The sequence below is a fragment of the Camelus dromedarius genome, chromosome 11 (genome assembly GCF_036321535.1).
Source record: "Camelus dromedarius isolate mCamDro1 chromosome 11, mCamDro1.pat, whole genome shotgun sequence".
NCBI lineage: Eukaryota > Metazoa > Chordata > Mammalia > Artiodactyla > Camelidae > Camelus > Camelus dromedarius.
In genome coordinates this window covers 13588747-13612316 of record NC_087446.1, presented here as the reverse complement: position 1 = coordinate 13612316, position 23570 = coordinate 13588747, and the positions used below count along the sequence as shown (strand labels likewise).

The 23570-nt window shown below is 39.1% G+C and overlaps 1 protein-coding gene across 2 annotated transcripts in view; it reads left to right on the top strand.

Moving 5' to 3' along the window:
• PTPRR (protein tyrosine phosphatase receptor type R) overlaps positions 1-23570 on the top strand; it is a 228625-nt gene that overhangs the window by 121308 nt on the left and 83747 nt on the right. For both annotated transcript variants that reach the window (XM_010988223.3, XM_031463125.2), the window contains exons 4-6: positions 171-326; positions 7236-7346; positions 18493-18755. In XM_010988223.3, coding sequence (XP_010986525.3) covers positions 171-326; positions 7236-7346; positions 18493-18755 — 530 coding nt within the window. The remainder of the gene's footprint in view (positions 1-170; positions 327-7235; positions 7347-18492; positions 18756-23570) is intronic.

The following is a 23570-nucleotide window of genomic DNA, read 5'->3' as shown; positions in this document are numbered from 1 at the left end:
GCCATTTGAAAGTTTCAGGCTTTGGGCTGGTAATGTGCAGTGCACCGGAGAATACCTAATACATGTGATCTCCAAGATGACTTTTAGGATTCTAAAGCTCTGATTCTCTTTAATGTTTCCAAGTTGTTGGAAATGTCTCTTAACATATACAAATCATCTGCTTTTACTAGGGAAAGAAGAACAGCGTGGAGCTATTTGTGTCTCCCATAAATAGAAAAGCAGGAATTTCTGACGCCCTGCCATCTGAGGAAGTGCTGCGTTCACTTAATATCAATGTTTTGCATCAAAGTTTGTCCCAATTTGGAATTACAGAAGTCTCCCCTGAGGTACGTTGACTATTTCGTTTAAAAATGTGCACAGTTAGCATGACATGACCCAATTCTAGGAGGCTTTGAGATGAAAGCTGTTTGTTGTGTGTTATTTAATAATATAGAAATCTCCCTAAGGGTTAAAATTCTCTGATTTCACACTGTATATGTTTATTCCTGAAGGAAGGTCATTTTCACATCAAAATCTCACTTTTCTACACTTTCTTCTCCAAATCCTTATGGTCTTATGATTTATTTTGACCTACCCAGTAAATTGTCTAGAAGAAAAGCCACTTAGATATATTTGTCAATTGATGGCTTGAACCTGAGGTGCCCAAAACCACATCCTTAAATCTTTCTTCCTCTACAGGTTTACTCCTTATTACCTTTGTTGTCAAACTGATCACCAGATATTCACCTTTTCCCACAACCTTGGGATTCATTTGCAATGAGATTTTTTATTTTGCTAAGGAACCCAGTCTTAAGGACTATGAGTATTTTCTAAATTGGACACTTTTCATATTTCCCCTGCCACCTCCACCATTCTCATCCCTGAATGAATTCAGTCTCTTTTTGACTTCACCTCCTCTGTTCCACTCTAACAAACTTGCCAGGATGATCATCACCCCAAACATATGTAAATAAATTCACAGAACCTTGAGGAAGCATATGTGAACATTTTAAAGATATAGAAAGTACATGGCCCATAGAAATTTAGTGATTTCATTAAGGTGACAAAGCAAGGCAGGTTATAAGCAACATTTTTTTTTCCTTTTTCAGTTTTATTAGGTAGAATTATTACAGTTCAACTGCACACACACATTATATTTCATATAAATACATAAATACAGTATACTGCACCTTTTTAAATTTACATATTACTGTTTAATTCACATGTACTAATTATTGTTTCTAAGAACAGATTAGAGCTTTAGCTTTTGAAACTTACATAATTATCAAAGGAATAAAGCCAACCACAAAATAAGAATCAACAGAATGTGGTAATCCAATCATAAAGGGTAGTCAAATGTGCTTACACATACTCAAGAAATCAATCATCTAAGTTGTAAATAATAAGTAGTTCATTTGTAAAATCTAGACATCTTATTCCTGGTCAGTTTCCCTTCGCAGTAAAGCTCATTGTCTCTCGTGACAGCAGATGTCACGGGTGTGGTGTAGAAAGCTGTGTCACAAGACTGAGTTGGAGTCCCAAAGCCAGCACTTAAAATGTGTGTGACCTTGGGTGATTTAATCTCTGTGAGATTGTCTGTCTTTACGTAGTATCAGCCTCTCAGAGCCTTGGTTTCTTTATATCCTAAATGAGTACAGAAAAAAAGGAAGGAAGGAAGGAAGGAGGGAGCGTGGGAGGGAGAGAGACAAGACAAGAAGAAGAAAAGAAAAAAGAAAGAAAAAGAAAGAGAAGAAATTGGGTATAGTCCTTATCTTATAAACTTGAAATATGATAAAAATTCTAAAAATACGTGGAAATCATCACATAGAGTAGGCACTGAACAAATATCATTTGAACGCAGGCTGGACTGGCAGAATTAAAATGCATTTCATCACTGAACCAAGACTGTAACAATCTCCACCTGGTCTTCCTGCATTTAGTGTTGGCTCCCCTCCCTGCCCTCCCTGCCCCCGACCCCAACACACACACGCGCGCGCGCACACACGATATTTTCTTTCTTGCCACCAGAGTAATCTCTAAAAGCAAATCCAGCCATGCCCTCCTAATGTCATGACTCTTCTTTGTCTTCCTAAATGCTACAGAATCATGTCTGATTTCTTAACAAGACATATGGTTCTTTGCGGGCTGAGCTGCATCACCGTTGAGCAACACTCTCTTAGCTTATGCCTCAGCCATTCCAACCTTAATAGGGACCAGGACATCCCACACCATCTCTCCCCTCCACGCCTGTGTGTATGTCGCTCCATCTACACACCTTTCACGTCTCAAGATGAGTCTACGGTAGAGCGGAGCCTTCCCCTGTGCCTTCACAGCGTGGGTGCCTGCTCTGCATTCTCATTGAGCTCAGGACAGTAACGCCTTATCCCGTGTGGGTCTTCAAGTCCATCTCTGTGCTGTAGTTCCTGGAGAGCACATGCCATTTCATCATCTTACCTGTGTCCTCCGTGCCTTCACTCAGGGCCTGGCATACAGTGGGTGTACACGTAACCAAGCACAGTGCTAGGTGGTGTCCAAAATCAGAAAAATAAATAAGAAAACAAATACACAAATAAATTAAAAAATGAGTTTTGCTTTTCAAGAGTTCTAATAGGGCCACAAGATACAAGCAGATAAGGAGAGTACAGGACTAAGATAACATAACCACACTGTCCATGGGAGTTTTGAGAAACAAGAGGCCACTTCATGCTTCAGAGAGGCCAGGAGAAGTGGTCACCATGAGCTTAAACAGCCAGACCCTCTCCATCCCGACCTGCATGTGACTCCCTTTCGTACATCAAACCCAACTCTATTCTGGACTCTTCCCAGACTGGCTTACACACATCATGCCCTGGACAATTCTTTTTTAAAATTTAAAAAGGCCATTAGATCAATTTATTCTGCTTCCCCATAATAATATAAGCATTCCTTCCTGTTACTTTATTCTGAGTTTAAATGCCATTCCAAAGGCTTTAGGAACATGGCAGCTTGGTGAGTTATTCACATTTGTCAACCCAGAGAGGAACAGCATACCAAAAAATTAGTTAAAGTCAAAGTATTTTGGGATCTTCCAACACACCTCAGCCTGGTGAAGACGAGGAGCTTAGCCTGAATGCCTGTCACAGAATTAGTAGCTCTCAGTTGACCACAGGTCTATACTGCATTTAGTAATAAAAGCATATTTGCTGATCAAAGTGTGATATGTTTTTATAAAATAGTGGGAATCTAGGAAATCTAGACTCTAGGAACCACTGTGTTATCAGAGACTGGGAAGTGTTTTGATTGGATACAAGGCGCATTGGAGCCATGGCTGATGGCTTGTGTGAGCCTTTCGTTCCGGTGCTTCTAGAAAGGGCCCGGCATTGCCCTCTGACCGGAGGCTCCAGATGCAGACAGAAGATGGCCGTCTGCTGTGTGCAAGGGCCTTCCCGGGGAGCTTCAGACACATGCAACCAAGAGGCACAGCAAAGGCATTTGTTGACAGTGGTTTAAGCTGATGATAACAGTATTCTGTGAGTTTTCCCCATTTCTTTACTCATCTTAGTGGTTGATGTGTGAAAACAGTTTATGCCTCAGCTCATTCTTTCACATTTTTTATCCCCAAATTATATCTCTGATATGGTAACATGTTTATTACCAGGAAAAAAAAATGAATATTGGTGTTTTGGGTTTTCATTCTTCACGTGGATTACAGAACACTGTGAATGCTGTCTCAAAGCCTCTCTTCCTACACTCATATAAAATACTTTCAGGGAAGGGCGTGACTTTTGTTGTTGCCATTTCTTTATTTGCTTGATTTTGTTTAAATCAGAAACAATTCTTGGGAAACAAAGACAAATAGAATTTCCTTTTGCTTAATCATCTATTTTTATTTCACTTTTAAGTTTCCCGAGAGACAAAGACATTATTTCTTTCATATATTTTATATGGTACTGAGAATGTTGTAGGACCTCAAGTATCATTTTATTATAAGATGCTCATAAAGATTAAAAACCAGACTTCCTCTTGCCTAATAAGCCAAATCTCAGGGAAACAAACTTAAATTCATTATTTTAGTTTGTCGATTTTTAAATGTTTTTACAAAATTCATTAAATGTCTGTTGAAACAACACATTCTGTGTTGATATTGAAAAAGAAATGATTTGGGATTTTGTTGTTGTTGTTTGATTGCAAATTACCCCAGTTTCACAGGTCTTATATTTCAAAGGAGGAAGTTACCGTCTTTAAATAACAGGCCAGTGTTCTGACTAAGCCTTTCATGGGATGTTTACCAAGAGAAAAAAAGGTATACCAGATAAATGTAACCCATAATTCACGAGTTTGGTGATTGTTCCTTTAAACATTAGCCAGCACTCTAAAGAATCCTACAGTCCTGACCATACAGTACCAAGAGGGAATACACTCAGCGTTAACATGTATCAGATCATTCAGACCAACTGTTTACCTTGTGCATAACACAGCAGAAGTTTGGCATTTATCTAACAAAACTCTGTTATGGTAGGATGCATCTCATTTATCTGCCTAAGTAAATTAATTAACTAACTAATTTATTTCCACTTTATTTTTATTCTGTGTGCTTCATTTCTCTAAAGAGATGTAGCTCGTAATGTCTCTGTATTATCTCTCCTAGCATTTGGGATCTCTCTCAGCATTTGGGGTCAGAACTGGTTTAAAAAAAAAACAAACAAGAAAACTATGGTACATCAAATAGTGAAATAGGATGTAGAGAAGCCACTGTTAGCAATACAAGAAACTGCCCAAACGTTAAATAATAAAACAAAACACGTTAAATGATAAAACAAAACCAAACCCAGCAACTTCTTTCACTGCAACAAAGTTAAAGGGAAAGTGGTGTGGTTATGAAATAAGAAGTAAAGATGATACAGTGACGTTGGTTTGACCCGGCCACAGAGCCTCTGAACTATTGAACCCACAGTCCCCTGTCAAAATCTAAAAGGCATCATGTTAACCTCATATAAAGGTTAGATGGGAGATTCTTGTGAATTATAATCTTATGATTTGTGGGATCTTAACTACGAACTTTTCCATTTATTACCCTGCCCTTATCAAGGGATTTAGATCTCTGCACAATTATAGTTGTGCTCAGTAGGAATAGCATGACTCAGAAGGAAATCTATTTACCAAGAAAGTGCAGTGACTAAGTTCTGGAGTTCAAAACATGTATCTTTCTAACTGGGGGTGGTGTAATGGCCGGGGGGGCGGGGGGAGGAGGGGGAGGTTAATTCTTCCATCATTACTACTTTGGTTAAAAGAGAAAACAAAATAGATTTGTCTTAAGCAGAAAGGAACGTGTTGACACTCTAGGAGGTGCAGAACGATAGCGGGAGGAAAAAAAAGAAAAAGAAAGAAAGAAAGAAACCAAATCAGGTTAGGAACACAAAATCTCTTTCCACCCACCTAACCACTCCTTTTTATCCAAATTTTACATGAACTAAAGCTCGATCTTCATACTTAAACTTGACAAGTTTATGCTGCCTACTTGAAGGCTTAAGTGGTTTGCTTTAATAGCAAACAATAAGTGTTATTTAGTTGATTGCAGAGAAACTCATTTCCATGTTTATACTTGATTTCTACAAGAGTTTTCTCTTCTGTTAGTTTCCAGCTATGTTTACAGAGACGTTGGAATAAAATCTGATCTGGCTAAAGTCAGTGATAAAAGACAGGTTATCACTGGAGCCCGAGACTGCCTTTTCAGCAGGACATGTTGGTTTCTAATCATTTCATCAAGCAAGCATTTTCAGATTCTCCATCAACTTACTATTTACATATTTTAAAAAATACATAAATCATTTCTTGCGTCTCTAAATTTGTCTGTCTTAAAAAGGCAAGATATTACTGTGAGCATATCAATATTTTATGAGCAAAGGAAATGGAAACTTCAAGCAATAGGAATCTCCCCCAAATAGTTACTGTAACCACAATCGAACTCAAAGATCCTTTCTCTTCTGTTTTATTCAGCCCCCCACCAAGACTCATTTGAGTTTCAGGATATAAGTTTTTATAAAAATATTTTTCAAGGCAAATGTTTCTTTTTGTCTGATTTACAAATGGTGAAAGTATTTTCTTTTTTAAAAAGTCTTGAAAAATAATTAATAATGATTTCAAAATTCAGACACCTACAAGATCAGATTTGTTAAAGTCTTTTTTTTTTTTTTTTGAGACAACCACTATTTATTTCCCGTGAATCTGTCAGTTGACAAGGATCAGCTGAGTGGTTCTTCTTTTCCACATAAACTAGACTGAGGTCATCCCAGTGGTTACATTAATCTTGGACTTCATCTGGTGTTAGAATGCCCAAGATGACCTCTCATTTTCCAGAGCTGCGCTCCAGTGTGACTTTTCACCGTTCACTAGCTCATTGTTCAAAACTTTCTGAAATCTGTAAATTTCACTGAGTTATAAAACGTAATTGCAGTTTAAGACGTGATTTTAGTACGTGTGCTTTTTTTCAAAAGAATGGATAAAATAAAACTCTCATTCACATTTTATCCATGCTTTTTCTCTACCCTTCCACCCCTCCAATAGTAAGCTAAGCAAATAAACAAACAAATAAGTAAAAATGAAACTGTTTATTTTACCTTTTATCACCAAAGAATTCTAGACGTTTGGTGTTCCCTGTTCCCTGTTGCTTTAAATAAAATATGAAATCCTGACAATTTATGTGGTTGGGGTGGTACATTCATCAGGTTGTGACAAACTAGACTGCATTAAAAAAAAAAAAAGGATTTCATAAAAGAAAGAAAAGAAGGAAATGATGGCGACATTGTTATTCTGTTTACTTATGCATCATGAGATTTCGTTTGCACCTGTTTCACTTTTGTTTAAAAGTTAAGAGCAGTGTCACAGCACATAAATCAGGGTGTTGGTGTTGTGGGAGGGGCCTGAAAACAGGAGAGCTTCAGACACAATTTCCTCAACACAGGAAAGAACAGAACTCTCTCACCTGTGAACCAGGTAGCTTCCAAGAAAGACCTTGAGGGACATTTATGAAGCCTGGGACCCAGTATGCCATGTCGGGCGTGTTTGCTTCTGTCCAGGAGATAAAATAATGTTTTAAGGGATAAGGATGGAAATCTAGTGTCTTGGAGCAGTTTGAGGAGCAGCTCTGGCAGCTGGAGATGTAGGTGTGTTCTACTACACTGAGTGAAATCAAGCTAAAAATATGTCTAGTGTCTGATAAGAACGCCAGCCTCTTGAAGCTCTCATTTAACATCGGACTTTCTGTTTTGCTTTTAAAGAAAAATGTTTTACAAGGACAGCATGAAGCGGACAAAATCTGGAGCAAAGAAGGATTTTATGCTGTTGTCATTTTTCTCAGCATCTTCATTATCATAGTAACGTGTTTGATGGTAAGTTTGCTCCTTTGTATATCTTATCCTTTACTGAGCCCACTGCTTAATAGTATTGAATACATTGCCATTCGAAAGAATGTTGAAAAGACTGGGAACTGAAGCAAGACTGTGATTCTGCGGTTGGGAATATTTCATATCTAACAGCATAGCTGATAGCTAAAGGAAGACCTGCAGAATTATGGATTCTGACGTGCAGAATAAGGCTGTGATTGCTCTGAGGCTTTTAGTAACTTGATCAACCCTGAGAATGAAGCTTTAGAAAGAGATTTACCGAGGTCACTGAAGCCCTCAAAGTCATTAAAGTCTCATGGGCATACTTTGGGCTTACTTTAGTTCTTCTTTTATATCATCTTAATGCAACTTGGGAAAAATTTTAAAAAGAAATATGTCTTAGGGACAAGCTTGCCTCTTAAAGAGTATAAATAAGATTGCCTTATTTTTAAGGGGCTTGAAAAGCATTCTATGAAATTTCAGGCATGAAAAGGAGATGATTATAGGCTAAAAGTCTAAATCATCCGTATCCCACTGATGTTTTAGGTGAATGAATAATATAAAAGTATGAGTACATACTGCAAATAGCTCTGTAAATTACAAGTTATAGATGTAAGGCCTTTGAAAGTATATTTCTAATTTAAAAAAAAAATAGAACACAAAATTAAACACACAGAACTTGGCAGTGCTCTTTGGTATTAAATGAGTTAACTAATTACCTTTCAAATAGAATGATGAGATTTCCCTGTTCTTTTGAAAATACTGGAATATAACTTAAATATTTCAAGTTTACAAACGGGTTTTAATACGTTTTCTTCTTGTATGCTATGTTCTTTTGAATTTTGCACATTTTAAAAAAACATTCCTTCCTCAGGTTTCAAACGCCTCCTCCCCACCCCCAAAAGACATCTTCCTGCCATCAACACTGTTGCTAATGGATTTTGTTTATCTGTGCTTCTCGTCCTGGGAAGGGGTTTATGTTAGAAAGATTAGGACTCAGTTTGGAAGGATAAGAGGCTGAGTGGGTCTACACTAGAAGGATATAAAACAATTAAGGCCTTGAATAGGGTGAAGATGGGCATATTTCCTAGAATCTAAAATACAGGAAACAGCAAGCTTCCATCATCATGAATCCAGAGGCACCTTCTATGGGCCGGACACTAAGAAAGAAGATTTCTAAGAACAGTGACATGATCAACAACAAAAAATAATTTAGGAATTGAGTAAGAAAATTGATTTTTATATCTTAAATGGTGGAGATTAAGGAAAAAGAATTTTCCTGAAAGAAGTTGGAGGTTTTATGGAAATTTTGGCAAAGACCTCTGGGTGTTTTTTTTAGTGTATTAGAGGGTGTGGTTCTGTGTTATGGTTAACTGTGTGTTTTAAAATACGGGTTTCTTCTTTTATTTAATAGAGGAAATCTCAAGTGTTGTTTTGTCTCTCACAGGCCACAATTAGGGTGTTTTTTCTGCTTGGAAGGAAGCGAACAGACAGGAATAGGGAGTGATCCAAATGGAGATTGTTCAGGGAGGGAGTAAATGGGTAAGATTCAGAAGAGCAAAGGCAAGGGTGAAAGGGGAAAGTGAGGAAGCAGTGACGCGCAGCCGTGAGTACGGAGGGCGGAGGGAGGCAGGGAGGGCAAAGCTCACTGTCACATGCAAGGTATGCTGCAGATTCTGCATAACTCGGGAGCATCTGTGTATCCAGCATGACTGGATCAATCCCTACGGAACATTCTGAGCTCAAGTGGCAGTAGGACCTGTAGTTGCCACACCCTCAGCTACCCGGGCCGGGAAGCAACTAACTCTTCCTTTCCCAGTGTCTGCCGAGCATCCATGTGACAATTAGAAATCTGAATAAGTCTGCTCCCAAGTTACTAGAACATTTGTATCTTTTTTTTTTTTTTTAGATTCCACATACAAGTGATATCATATGATATTTGCCTTTCTCTGTCTGACTTATTTCAATTAAAATGATGATCTCTAGAACAAATCGAGAAAGGAGTGTTTCAGAAGTGTGCAGGTGATTGACTGCTCCCTGCTGGGCTGGTGGGTAGGTCCGTCCCATTCATTCAGGGCACAGGTTCCTGCCGAGGATGCCCCGTGAGCCTGTTCTGTTGTTGGTGCTGTGGGCAAAGTAAGGCACAAGACAGGTAAGGTCCCTATGCTCCTGAGGCTTGTACTCCAAAGGGGGACACAGGCAATCATTAATACCTTTTAGAAATCAAAGAGTGAACCTGCTCTGTGATTCCAAGTATAGGACATTCGGGAAGAGGCAAAATGAGAGAGGCAGTAAAGAGATCAGCAGTGGCCAGAAGTTGCAGGGGAGGGGTGAGTGGTTGGAGCACAGTGGACTTTTAGGGCCGTGGACCTGTTCTGTGTGATACCGTAATGGTGACTATATGACACCATTGGGATTTGTCAGAACCCGTAGAATGTACAACACTAAGAGCCCGAATCTAGAGTCTAGACTTCAGTTAATGAGAACATAACCGTGTTGCTCCATTGTAACAAGTATGCCACACAAATGCAAGATGCTAGTAACAGGGGAAATTGTTGAGGGGGTTGTCAGGGGGTGTCTATGAGAACTCTGTGCTCTCTGCTCAAGTTTTCTGCAAACCTGAAACTACTCTTTAAAAAAATAAAGTTTATTAATTTTGTAAAAAATGAAAAGCATTAAGTGCTGTAAAGAGATAGCAGTGAGTGAGTGGAGCAGTCGGAGACATCGGAGACATGGAAATGGAGGGGAGAGTCTCCCTGAGGCAGAATAAGCCTCGCCTCTTTGCCTTCCAGAAGGGTGGGAGCTGAGTGTTTGGGGCACAGCTTTGATGTGATCTGCTTTGTGTATTTCAACGATCCCTGTCTCTTCTGGTGGAGAGTGGTTGGGGACAGAACATGGGGTGAAGTGTGGGTTCAGGAGGACACTAGTGGCAGCTGTTGCTTTAGCCTGATGAGAAATATGATGGTAGCCCGGAGTAGGGGGTGGTAATGGAAATGGAGAAAAGTGAAGGATTGGGATTTATTTGCAGGTGGAACTGACCCAGACTTGCTGGGTACTGATTCTCTGGGAGGAAGAAAGAAAAAAAATTAAAGATGACCCCTAGGTTGTTTGGCTGGTTATCTGGATGGTGGTGCTTCCATGTCCCGGGAGAGGAATGCATTGGCGATGGGGAGTTGTGAGAGAGAAGAAGCACATTTGATCTGTATTCCCACAGTTCTTGAATAAATGGAAGAAAGTACTAGAATGATATATTTCAAACATCATCTTAAATTTTAATGTGAAAGGGTCACTTTAAAAAGTAAAAGGGGAACCTGCAGTACATAGAAAGGAATTAATATTGATAGGTAAATAAATACTACCTGATAGACAGGGTCAAGATGAAGTTACGTTTATCTGATACAACTTACCCACTGACAAGTCAGCAGTTCTCATTTAGGGACTAGTCAAATGTGATTCTCTAAAGGACGCTTATCTTTGTATATTTCAAATGTTTTTGATAATGATCTTGATTCCAAGTAAGTTTTTCACTTGGATCTCTCAGTAATAGTTACACTCTCACTTTTGTGATTTTCAAACGTTATAGTCCGGTTTCTGTTTCCCATAATTTTGTTGATTCCATGGCGAAGGAAAAGCTCTAACTCAGAATTTTCCCTCTGGCATTAATTAGTTGTATTTATGAAAGATCAAATGCCGTTATTTGTGTCCAAGGCTTCCTACACATTACAGAAATCACAAGCGTGTGGTTTTATTATGAAATGATATAGGTAAATTGCCGTCATGGAGGATTACGTGCTCTGTAACAATAACATAAGGCTTGGCAAAATTTTTGAAATGTGGCATATTGTTTCCTTTCCTTAAAAATTTTTTTTTTTAAATGTATGTTGCCAGGCATAAAATTAGACATGCATGACATTTTCAAATGTGTGACTTATTTAGCACCTCTCAAATGTGAATGTAGAGTGGGTGGTGCAACAAATAGAAACTACAATTTTCCAAGAGAAAAAAAAAAATGTGTTGGCAACTTCCAATCCATTCAGTCTGTTTTAGGTGGAGGACTGTGTTACTAAGAAGAATGAGTCCTTAAACTTGAGTAAATCATAGAAAGAACAGCGTTTATCATCTACATTAGGTCTCCAGTGCCCTTAGAGGTTTACTAACAAGTGCAAAGGCATTTGTGGAACGTAGGTAGAGCCGTCTACAAGCCAGATTGCTACTGGAAAGCAATTTTAGGAAACACATAAAAACAGCTGTTTGGGTCAATAAAAGTTCTGGCTTTTAAAACCCACAGAAGAGGCATCCATATGTCATCCAAAGAGTTTCTCTAGTCATGGTCTTGGTACCTGAGGCAGGAAATTCTCTATCAGACTACCTATTACAGTCGAAGCATCATGCAAAAAATACATGTCAGAAGTGGACATAAATAGCCACACCTTTCTAATATGTTATATATAATTCCTAGGGCTTAAGGAAAAGAGGACCAGATTCCTAGCTGGAATACTCTGGTTATAGAACCATTCTCCAAAGCAGACATATGTCTCAAACTAATTTTCAGTTTTTTTTCTGTATTCATAAAAACCATTGAGCTCAAAATACAACCCTCTTAATAATAATAAAAACACTAATAACTATAATTAGTTTCTTCCATTTATTGCACATTTACTGGCACTAAATTTTCTGCCTGGGACTAAACACATAATGTATTTTTTTTTAATTGAAGTACAGTCAGTTACAATGTGTCAATTTCCGGTGTACAGCACACTGTCCCAGTCATGCACATACGTACATATATTCATTTTCATATTCTTTTTCAACACACATAATGTATTTTTTAAAACCACTTTATTGACGTACAGAAAGCTGTACATATTTAATGTAACCAACTTGGTGAGTTTGGGGATAAGAATATACCCATGAAACCATCACCACAATCTACATCATAAATGTATCTATCACCTCCAACATTTCTTCCCACCCTCTTTATTTATTATTATTATTTTGTGTTGTGATAAGAACACTTAACATAAGAGCTATCCTCTTAGCAAATTTTTATGTTTGCAAATCAGTAGTATTAACTGTAGGCTCTCTGTATAAACACATCATATTTTAGTTTCCTAATTTTACTGATGAGGAAACCAAGATTCAGAGGAAATATATGACTTGACCGAGAACAAGCAATGGGTAGGTATGTGTGTGGGGGGGTGTCTGAGGAGAGGGGTTGGAATTTAAACCCAAGTCTACCTGGATTAAAAGTTGGGGCTCTTTACTGTGATTTCATGTATAAAGAATCACGCTGTGATTTCTCTAAGTCCTGTCACTCTACCTTGTGAACATCTGTTTCTGGCCACAGAGGTGTCTAGTTATCAATGAGGATGCCTGTGCTAATCAGAGACATTCAGCCCAAGCAGAGTTGATAAACGGGTACCACACCATACCTGCTGTGGCTGCATCTCTGTTTTTGCACTTTGCGTCTGGTACTGGACATCACTTTTGCACATCCTTCTCTTCTGGAAGCCTGTGAATTCCCAGAAGCGAAGATTGTGTGCTGTCTTTGTATCCACAGTGTTGTTTCTGGAACGTGGTAGCAATTGACTCACGTTTATTCATCTAAAAGAAATGAATAAATGAGCTACTTCAGAACTATCTGTAAACGACTGTAAAGGACAAATGCTGCGGACTCTTGGTACCATCATTTTGAGATTTGAACATATTTTAACCCAAACAGATGTTTTGTGTGTTGTGTGTATCCACTTATGGGATTTTTTTATTGAAATATATTTGACATATAATGTTGTATTAAGTTTAAGGTGTACCACTTATGAGCTTTTTTAAATGAAAATTATAAGCTGCAAAATAACTTTATAGGATTCTTTTTAGCCTCTTCTCATCTCTGTGTTTCTCTGGTTCTCCTCTTCCCGCTGTTATTTTTTTTTCTCCTGCTAGAGTTTTGACTTTTACAAATCTTCTCATTCAGTATTTCATTCTCTTTCCTTTTTCAAATGATCAAATGACTCTATTGTGTCCCAAGTTTAAACAGGAAGCTCTTAAAAGGTAAGTCAAAAAAATACTGATTTACCACTGCTATGGCAAGCTTTTAGGTTGAGTTTGGAAGCAAAGTGCATTCATATAGAGAAATATGCATATGGTATATGCCAGACCTTGCTCTGCACAGAGAAGACTTTCTGACACACTTTCCCAGAGGCTTTGGGAAAGAGGATGGGAAGAAGCTGTGAGGATTTAGAAGATGGAGTAGAATCCTCGCAGGCATTAAGTCAGGAAGCCTGGATCTTAGACTTTATTTCTAACCTTCCATAAATCATTTGATCGCTCTGGGTTTAATGTGAGATGAGGAGATTGTACTAGATGGTTTTTAAGGTCCCTTACACCAGTTTCTTGACAGCAGCACTGCTGACATCTTGAACTGGATAACTGGATCGGGGGAAGAGGGGCTGTCCTGTGCATTGTAGGGTCCTTAACAGTGTCCCTAGCCTCTGCTGGACAGATGATAGTAGCACCCCAGCACACACCCAGGACGACAGCCAGAAAAGGTCGCCCGACATTGTCAAATGTCCCCTGAGGGGCAAAATCCCTGCTGGTTGAGAAACACTGCCTTAGAGTTTAATTCCAGGACAAGTAGCAACCTCCCCGGTTCTTTCCGCATTTTGTCAGACAGCCCTACTCCCTCCGTCGATCTTTGAACAGTGTCTTAGAAGCATCATATATCCTCCAGGCTCTGCGTTCCCCTAATTAAAGATGCAGCAATCAGTTTGTACACATAAGACACAGCTATAGATTAAAAAGTTGACCTCTAACCGGAGATGAAATAAACAGATGACTGTCAATTACGTGGCACAGGTTTTCATCAGGAACATATGCTCACGAACGGTAAAGAAGGACTTTGGACTAGAGTTTGTTTTACACCAGCAGAATCGTAAAAGTCACGGGTTGGGAACCGTTGAGAAGGCCAACATTTCTTTGGCTTCCATATTTCCATTTTTGAAATCTGCTTCTCCAAAGCCCAAATGTAAACAGGCAAGAGAATCTTCTGGTTTACATATTATCTTTAGATGTGAAGAACTTACAATATACAATAGATGCGTTATCTGCTGTTAAATATATTTTTGTAAACGTACAGGTGTTTGTTTCTTTTCTCACTCAGAAAAATAACTTGCTTACGGTGAAAAAAAAAAAGTGATCCCACCTTCAATTCTATTGCCTCATCTTTTAGTAATTAGGCATTTAGCTTAACACGTAAGTGTCATCTGATTGGTATTGTTCCGGGGTGGGTTTTGTTTGTGCAGAATGGTGGCAAAGTGCCTTTTGAGGGTTACAGAAACTGAAAAGAAGCAGTAAGTTAAAAAAAAGCCATCTCCATCCTTAGGCATTAGGCACAGGTAAGAGTACGAGTCCCCAGTACTTTCTACTCTACAGAAAGCAGTTATAATAAAGCTAGAAAGACTTGTCACTTAGTGTTAGACCTCTTTTTTCCTTACACAGTCATATTTGTCACAGGAATATTGAGAACCCATTGTTTTCAAAAAGCTAAGATTTAGCTTTACCCTGCCGTGGTCCATGGCGACTACCAGTATAAAAGTGTCCAGGTTCTGAGGAAGTGAGCTGATACAAAAGACAAGAAGGATTCTCTTTAATTTCCTGGCAGCTCAAGTTATAACAGGCATTTCTAGTTACACGTCATATGTCTATGATCCTTTTCCTTAAAAAGAGCGCTCAGCATACAAAGGATGCCCTCTTAGATTTGGTGGTGTTGAGAATCATGTGAGCAGAAGGTTATGACTTCAGAGTCAACCTTTTAAGAATGATGGTCTGGCAAAGAGCATGTCAGGGGTGGAAAGTGATCAGGCCTGCCAGTCAGAGGTGCCCTGGGGCTTGGCTCTGCTCCAGCCAACTGCTGACTGCGGACCAGCCACCGTGTTTAGCTGGACTGTGATTCCTTTAATGTACCATTAAGTCAGAAAGACCTCTAGTGACCGTTCGAACTCTAATTTCCCCTGTATCCCTAATTAACAGTCACTGAATGTATATTCACCCCTCGTTTTTATTTCTCTGCTCTTCTCAAACTTCTTTCTTGTTATTACTATCTGAGATTTTGGAACTGAGACATAATTAAATTTATTTTTCCCTCTGCGTTTAAATAATTCCCAAGCTCCCTTTTATGTTGCGATTTCCCGTTCTTCAGTTCTTCACTGTGACTCAAGTTTCTCATGACTTTGAGTAAAATTTTCTCAGGCCGGGTACACAGGTAATTTATTCTCTGAGACCTTGTGTATTTGAGAAATTCTTTTTGTTGGCTTCGCCCGTGGGAGCGTCAGTTTATCCAGGTGCAGAATTCATGCATCCTTTGCAGTATGTATTTTTTTTCTCAAAGTCACAAAAAATTGCCCCATTTTCTTCTCACATTTACTCTTCTTTCAATTGGTGTACTTTTCTAAAAAAAATTAAGAACTTGTTTTCATCCCATATCCCTAAATTTCATAGGAATAGGATGCCGTCTGCTTTGTTCACCATGGAATACGCTGTACTTCTGACCACATGTGACATGAGAGGACAATGAAAAACAGTTTTGAATGACTTGCTTCTTTCTCATTTATTCTGATTGATCATTTACCGTAACTCTTCTCTGACATCCATATCCCGTCTTTTCTCTTATTTTCATCTTCATTGCTTTATTATCCGTTTCTAGGTGTCTCTCATCTTTGCATGTACACCACTGATGGCATTTTCTGTATTGTCAGTTCTGTTCCTTATTTTTTTTAGTATGTTTTTAATTGAAGTATAGTCAGTTGACAATGTTGTGTCAGTTTCTGGTGCACAGCACAATACTTCAGTCATTTAAGAACATACATATATTCGTTTTCATGTTCTTTTTAGCCATAATTTACTACAAGATATTGAATATAGTTCCCTATGCTGTATAATATAAACTTGTTGTTTATCTATTTTATATATAGTAGTTAGTATCTGCAAATCTCGAACTCCCAATTTATCCCTTCCCCCCAAGTAACCATAAGTTTGTTTTCTATGTCTGTGAGTCTGTTTCTGTTTTGTAAATAAGTTCATTTGTCTTTTTTTTTTTTTTTTTTGTAGATTCCACATATAAGTGATATCATGTTATTTTTCTTTCTCTTTCTGGCTTACTTCACTTAGAATGGCATTCTCCAGGTCCATCCATGTTGCTGCAAATGGCATTATTGTATTATTTTTTATGGCTGAGTAGTATTCTATTATATAAATATACCGTAGCTTCTTTATCCAGTCATCTGTTGATGGACATTTCCATGTCTTGGCTATTGTATTTAGTGCTGCTATGAACACTGGAGTGCATGTATCTTTTTGAATTAAGGCTCCCTGTGGATATAGGCCCAGGAGTGGGATTGCTGGAGTTCCTTATTGCTTAAAAGAAGATTTACACCCTGCTACTGAGTTCTCAGTTCTTTGAATTCCTTTTCTTAATCTCAGTCTGATACCTTTTCATCTTAGATTGTTGTGTTTTTATTTCATCCTGATTCTCTTTTATAATCATATTTTGTTAAGCAGAATTTTTTCCACCAATATATTTTGAGAATACTGGATGAATATTTTCTAAAATTTTCCTGGAATAAATTCTCATCAGCATTCACATCCTTTAACAAGAAAAGTGCATATTTAGACTTTCTATCTTTTCAGTAGATTTCAAATATAGAGATGACTAGAATTGAAGGGAAATTTGAAAGAAAAGGAAAGAAAGAATTAGCCTCAAGACCAATTAGAGTAAATGCGATTGAAAAGTGCCAGGACAGCCCTGTCCCCTAAAATAACAGTCATTCAAGCTAATGGATTCCAGAAACTGAACAGGGGAGTTCAACTGACCGAGGGCTTTTTAAGATGCAGATGTCTACTATAATTGCAGGTAATGGGTTAAGTCACCGCTTCATGCAAATAACCTGAGAACAGGCTTGAAGAAACACAAGGACATCCAGTTTTTGTAGGAATTGGAGTAGAGGAGTTAGCAACAGGAAAAGAGAAAAAATAGCAAATCATTACACTGTACACATTAAATGTATGCAATGTTATATGTCTATTGTATCTCAATAAAGCTGGGGAAAAAATAAAATAAAATATATAAAAATTAATAAATGTTTAAAAGAGAAAAGAGAGAAGGGGAAAAGACTTACAAAAAGGGAAGCCCGAGGACAGGAGAGACAGACAGCTCACCTCTCAATGTGTCCATTTGTGTCTCAGCAAAGTCAGCCCAATTCTTTTTTAAAGTTTAAAAGTGAAGATGCTACCATGTCTGAATTGAATTAGCCAGTCCAGAAAGAGCCCTGAGAATGAAGGAAAGTGATACTTTTGCTTTTTTAACACATGTATTAAAAATTAAAAGGGCCAAGGGGCAAGAAAGAAAATTCTAGTGGTTCAAATTATTCTTTGATACGTGCCCTAAATTTAGTTTTTTAAGTATTTACCAGATACTCAAGTTAATATGTGACTAATGCAGATATTTACCAACATCAAAAAATTGTGGCTTATAGCATAACTAGTCTTTAATTAATATTTTTCAAGACTTTCTTCTTTGTATGTTGCATTTGTTGTATGTTCTTTGTATGTTGTATTGAGTACAAATCTCTGTTTCTATAAAAGTCATAAGCCCCTATTTCCTGGGCTGTTCCTTCTGTAAGTTTTTCATTTCAGTCATTTTCAGTAAGTGCTTACATCGAACCAACATCTAGCACTTTTTATAAAATTAGCCACATTTGCTTCTGAATATACATTTGAGGAGTGAATTGATGTCCATATGTAGAACCTGTTTTTTTTATTTTTATTTTTATTATTTTTTAATGGAGGTACTGGGGATTGAGCCCAGCACATCCTGCATGCTAAGCACGTGCTCTACTACTGAGCTCTACCCTCCCCCCGATTCATGTCCATATATATTTAATATATTTGTGCCCTATAACTAGAAATGACTAGTACATCTTTCTGAGAGAAGTCCTCAGCACCACAAAAGTGAGAAATCAACCAAGAAAGCTTTGCTTACTTGAATTATCATTAAGCCTCATTTTGAGCTGTCTTCTAGGTTGGGGTGGAGGAGATCATACTTTGTTGTTGAACGTGAAAAAAAAAATGTGACAAGAGCCCTTTATATCTCCTTCTATAGATTCTTTACAGATTAAAAGAAAAATTTCAGCTCTCCTTGAGACAAGATAAAGAGAAAAACCAGGAGATCCACCTGTCACCCATTACGTTACAGCCGTCACAGGCTGAAGCAAAGGCAGCCACCAGCATGGTCCAGCCTGAGCAGGCTCCGAAGATACTGAACGTGGTCGTGGACCCTCAAGGCCAGTACACTCCTGAGATCAGGGCCGCCACCTCTGTCTGCCCTTCTCCTTTCAAAATGAAGCCCATAGGCCTTCAGGAGAGGTAAGAGCTTTCTCTGGATCCCCCTATATATTTTTTTTTCAGAGTATTCACCGACTGAAAAAGGTAGGATGAATGGGATATTGGGTAGAATCATTCACCACCCAGTGGACACCAGCAGGAAGCAGTCTTGCTTGTCCCCTGAAAGTGTCTAGCTGTGTTATCAAAAATCTGTGAGTTATATCTGATTTTTTTAAGCTGGTATAGACCCAAGCCAAGCCTTCTTCAACTACAGGACAGCGTCTATAATCATATATTGAATGCTTTTTGAAGGCCACTGACCTCACATAACACTATTTTGTTTAATTGTCACCAAAGCTCTTAGGTTATTTCTCACCAAAAACTGCATTGTTTGGAGTAAGGTAGGAGTCTATGCCACAAATTAATTTCTATAAAGTTTTCCCTCTGCTTCCTTTGAGGAAAAGAATAAAACAGTAAATATCTCAAGCTTCATGACATATCTTTGCTGCCTTACCTGCCTTCGTGATGTGCTTACACGGGTACATTCCTATTTAAAGCAAATCTAGCCAATGAAAACTAGAAAATGCAAAGTACTTAAATGAGGGGCTGATTCTTCACTTCTCCAGGATGTTAAGTTAAGTTTTCTCATGGAATTTCTTGAAATAAGAAATTTGATGTTTATACTTAAAATAAGATTAATATGTCCAACGTTGCACGTCAGGGTGGTGGGGGAACTGAGAGCTCCTCAAGGTACGTGCCGTGGTTCATTCTCCTCTTATGTTCCTGTGTCTCCCTTCTCTGTCACTGTCGTTGTTGTTGCCTTAGGTTTTTGGATCATGTGTATAAATTTTAATTATAGATCCCATCCCATGCACACATACACACACACACATCATTTCAGAAAATGGGGCTTTAAGAACTGCAGAAAACCTAGTTGGTCATTCAGATATCTTCGAAAATATCGTCAAAGAACAATGACTGAAGGGAAGAGAAAGGCACTTCGCAGTGGTTTCCAGAGTCCTCTAAAAGGCAAACGCTTTGACTACAAAACAAGGAAGTGGAGAACAGTCAGGTCATTCCTTCTACCTCCTCCCCAAAACATTGGTTGGTTTCTTTTCAAACCCACCTAGGTCTCCATGGGCCACTCTCTTACTTGGATATCACTAAGTTGCTGTCTGGGCTACAGCCTGGAAAGGTAGACAAGATGGAACTTTCTCCCTGAGGCCAACCAGGGGTCAGGAGACCTGGATTCCAGACCCAGCTCTGCCGTTTCTGGATCGAGTGGTTTCAGATGAGCCATTTACCGATCTGGGCCTCGCTTGCTTCTTCTTCTTCTGAAGGGGTTAAACTTAACTTCTTCACTTCCTTCAGGCTCTTCTTCTCTTGTTACCTAAGTTAGTTTCATGCCTTTCTGTTTGCTTCAAAGGGAAGCCTTGCAGTAGGCGTCTGAGCACCGGTGGGGTAGAAGGGCAGGCTCTGCTCAAATGGAAGTGATCGGGGGTCATTTTCTATAGGTGATTTAAAGATGATAATAAAACTGACGAAGAGTCAGAGTAATTTTTATCATCATGCACCACGGATTCTAAGCAGGGTCAGTGGTTCAGTGCTCTCGGGAGTACGTATTCCCAGCATCCTGCCCTTTGAGGCCACTGCTGAGCATGTTTGAATTTCAAGGAACATAAGGTTAAATATCCATTAATTCTCTTAAATGAAGTGAATGTGTGAGAAAGGAGAGTACGGGGATGGTGTCTTGCTCATCTTTGTGGTCCACGTAGGGGGCTGTAGGGATCAAGTGTGTGGTCAGTATTAAAAGGATTCCCTGGTCTACAGACATCCCTGCATGCCACCCATCGCCCCCTACTTCTTGCCCACCTCAGAGCGGGAGAAAGCGCTTCCCCCACGAGGGTTCCGGGTTCTGCCCTCCAACCCTGGTAACTTCCTCCATCAATTTTCTTCCTCTGTTTTCAGCTCCCCTCTCTTTGCTAATGCTACACCCTCGGCATAAGAAACAGGTTCTCTTTTGCATCAGAGAAACTCCCTTAACCCAATTCCTCCTCTGGTTCTTGTCTTTCCCTCCTTTCTCACTCGTGTCTCACATGAGTTGAGTATATCTGATGCCTCTTTGGTCTTTTTCCAACCTCCATCCTCCCGATTTCTCTCACATATGCTCACCGAGCATATCCATGGTCCAAAGCACATGTTTCATTGCTTTTCACATCCAGCACTAATGCCTCCTCCCTGTTTGAAACTCTCTCTTCCTTTGGCCTCTAAGACATTATATTTCCAGTTCTTGGGTGACTGCCTTTAAGCACACACACGCTCCTTTAGCCCCTTGACTTCAGAGTTTTGTCAGAGAGGCAGGCGGAGCTGGACGTAATGCTTTAGGATTCATCCATGTAAAAGATGGTAAGAAGGAGTGGCTGTGGTTGGATTACCCAGAAAGAAGAGGTCCTGAGGCGAGGATCAGAAGGGAGGAATAAAAAGGGAACATGGAAAGGGAAATTCAAGCATCACTTGCTCTCGGAAGCCATTCCAACCTCCCTCGAGTCTCCTTTCCCTCCTTCACCTGGTCCACCTGCCAACACCGATTCAGCTCCCTGACCTCCACTCCCCTCTACCCTCGTCCCGTAGCCTTGTGTGCCTACAATATTTATCCACTTCTTAAGGGTAGGTAAAATGTCCACTTACTAATCTATCTTACCCCGTAGACTCAAAGCTTCCTTGAGAGCACCTTTGTGATTTAATCGTCTTTGTCTCTTACATATAGAACGTAGTTCCTAAAAAGCAAGAGCTCCTGGAAATAAATGCTTAAATGAATGAATGAATGTTATAATGAATAATTCTCGGGTTAGCGTCCAGTAGTTGTAGTGAAACACTTTGCTTATTCCACTATCCCTGTGGTCACCCCAGTTTTCTGCCATAATTCGCTGCCAGGACGGCATGATGATGCATTTTAAGAGTGATAAGTTATGAAGGCTATACAGTGTTCGGTACAGTCACAAAACTTTCCTGAGAGTTTTAAGCCTTAAAACTTAATTTATGTTTCTATATTCTAACAGTGCCTTTAAAATAGCCTTCCATCTCCTGATCCTGGAGTGAAATAATGGTCCTCTGTTTATTGCATGAAAGTCTGGCTTCATTAACATCACTGTGAAACCATAAAGGCTGCATTCTGAGTCACTTGTCCCCAAAATCTTTTGGGCCATGCCATATAAATCTCTCATCCCGGCTGGGGAGAATCTATGACTCTGACATTACTGATAATAAAACATGATTTTAAATTAAAAATAAGCAAAATGTAGAGACTAATTGCATATGCTTAACTGAGTGCAAAGGATATACCCTGAAAGTTATGAAGATTAAAGTATTTGAAGGTGAGGGACATAGCAGTTCCCTCATTTCTCCCTATTTCTAGCTGGTCACCAGGTCATACTGACTCTGGCCATTTGGATTTTTCTCATTATCGAGTTGTCTCTTTGTAACCATCATCCTGGACCCAGCTCTTAATATTTTTATACTTAAAATATTGTGTCTTATGATTATAAAAATGATACCAGGACTAGTCTGTGTTCAATATTTCACCTTTTCGGCCTGGTCTAATCATCCTCTTTCCCTTAATTCATACAATACATCTTCAGATTTCCCTTGCTGTAACAATATTTGCGTTATGTTACAATGCTGAGTAAAAATCCTCAATAGATTCTTTCTGCCTACAGGATAAGGCACAGACCACCTCGCTTAGAGGTCCTGTACTGCCTGGCCCTGGTCATTCTCTGCAAATCTGCTTGCCTCTGTGACAGCCCCCCCCCCCCCAGTAAACCTCCCGCTCCCTCCAGTGTGTTCTCAGCGTGCCGCGTTCCTGTCCACACGTGCACCTTTGCTTGCCTGGTCCCTTTTCACCTTCCTTGTATCTGTCTCTTGTCTCCAAATCCCAACATGAAACCTGCCTTCTACCATCGGCCGTGACCCCATTGGCGAGCCTTAACACCTCTGAATCCTCACCTGCACCGCTCCTCCAGCAGTGATTTTAATTAGAGAGTATTTCAGAAAGGGACTGAAACTGATTGCTCGTGGATTGTCCTGTCCCCTCACCAGCCTGTGAGAATCTGAAGGACTCCGCACAGGCTCAGGATGCTCTGTGTCTCCCACGGGTCCTGTAGTCCTGGCACATTGTAAACGCTCGAGAAACATCATAAGAGTTAACTAACTGATCAGTGTTGCTCTACATTTGGGGATCTCATATTTTTATTTTCAGAATTCCATGAAAGCAAGTAGCCTAATGATAAACTACAGAGCTAAATGAATGACTCAGCAGGTCAACTAAGTCCTTATGGTGTAGGTTTCCCAATCTGCAAAACAGGTCTGATAATATCCGTTCCACCTTTTTTCAAAGGATACCAGAAAATTAACAAGCAGCATAAAATGGCATTGTGCCTTTGAGAAGGAAAAGAAAATCTAGTATTCCTTTTATTTTTTATTCTCTGGTCCCATTCCACAAGCCTAGACTAGGTCCATTATATTTTTTTAATTTTATTTTATTGAGTTATAGTCAGTTTACAATACTGTGTCAAATTCCAGTGTAGAGCACAATTTTTCAGTTATACATGAACATACACATACTCATTGTTGCATCCTTTTTCCCCGTGAGCTACCACAAGATCTTGTATATATTTCCCTGTGCTATACAGGATAATCTTGTTTATCTATTCTACATATGCCTGTCAGTATCTACAAATTTCAAACTCCCAGTCTGTCCCTTCCTGCCCCCCTCCCCCCTGGCAACCACAAATTTGTATTCTATGTCTATGAGTCTGTTTCTGTTTTGTATTTATGTTCATTTGTCTTTTTCTTTTTAGA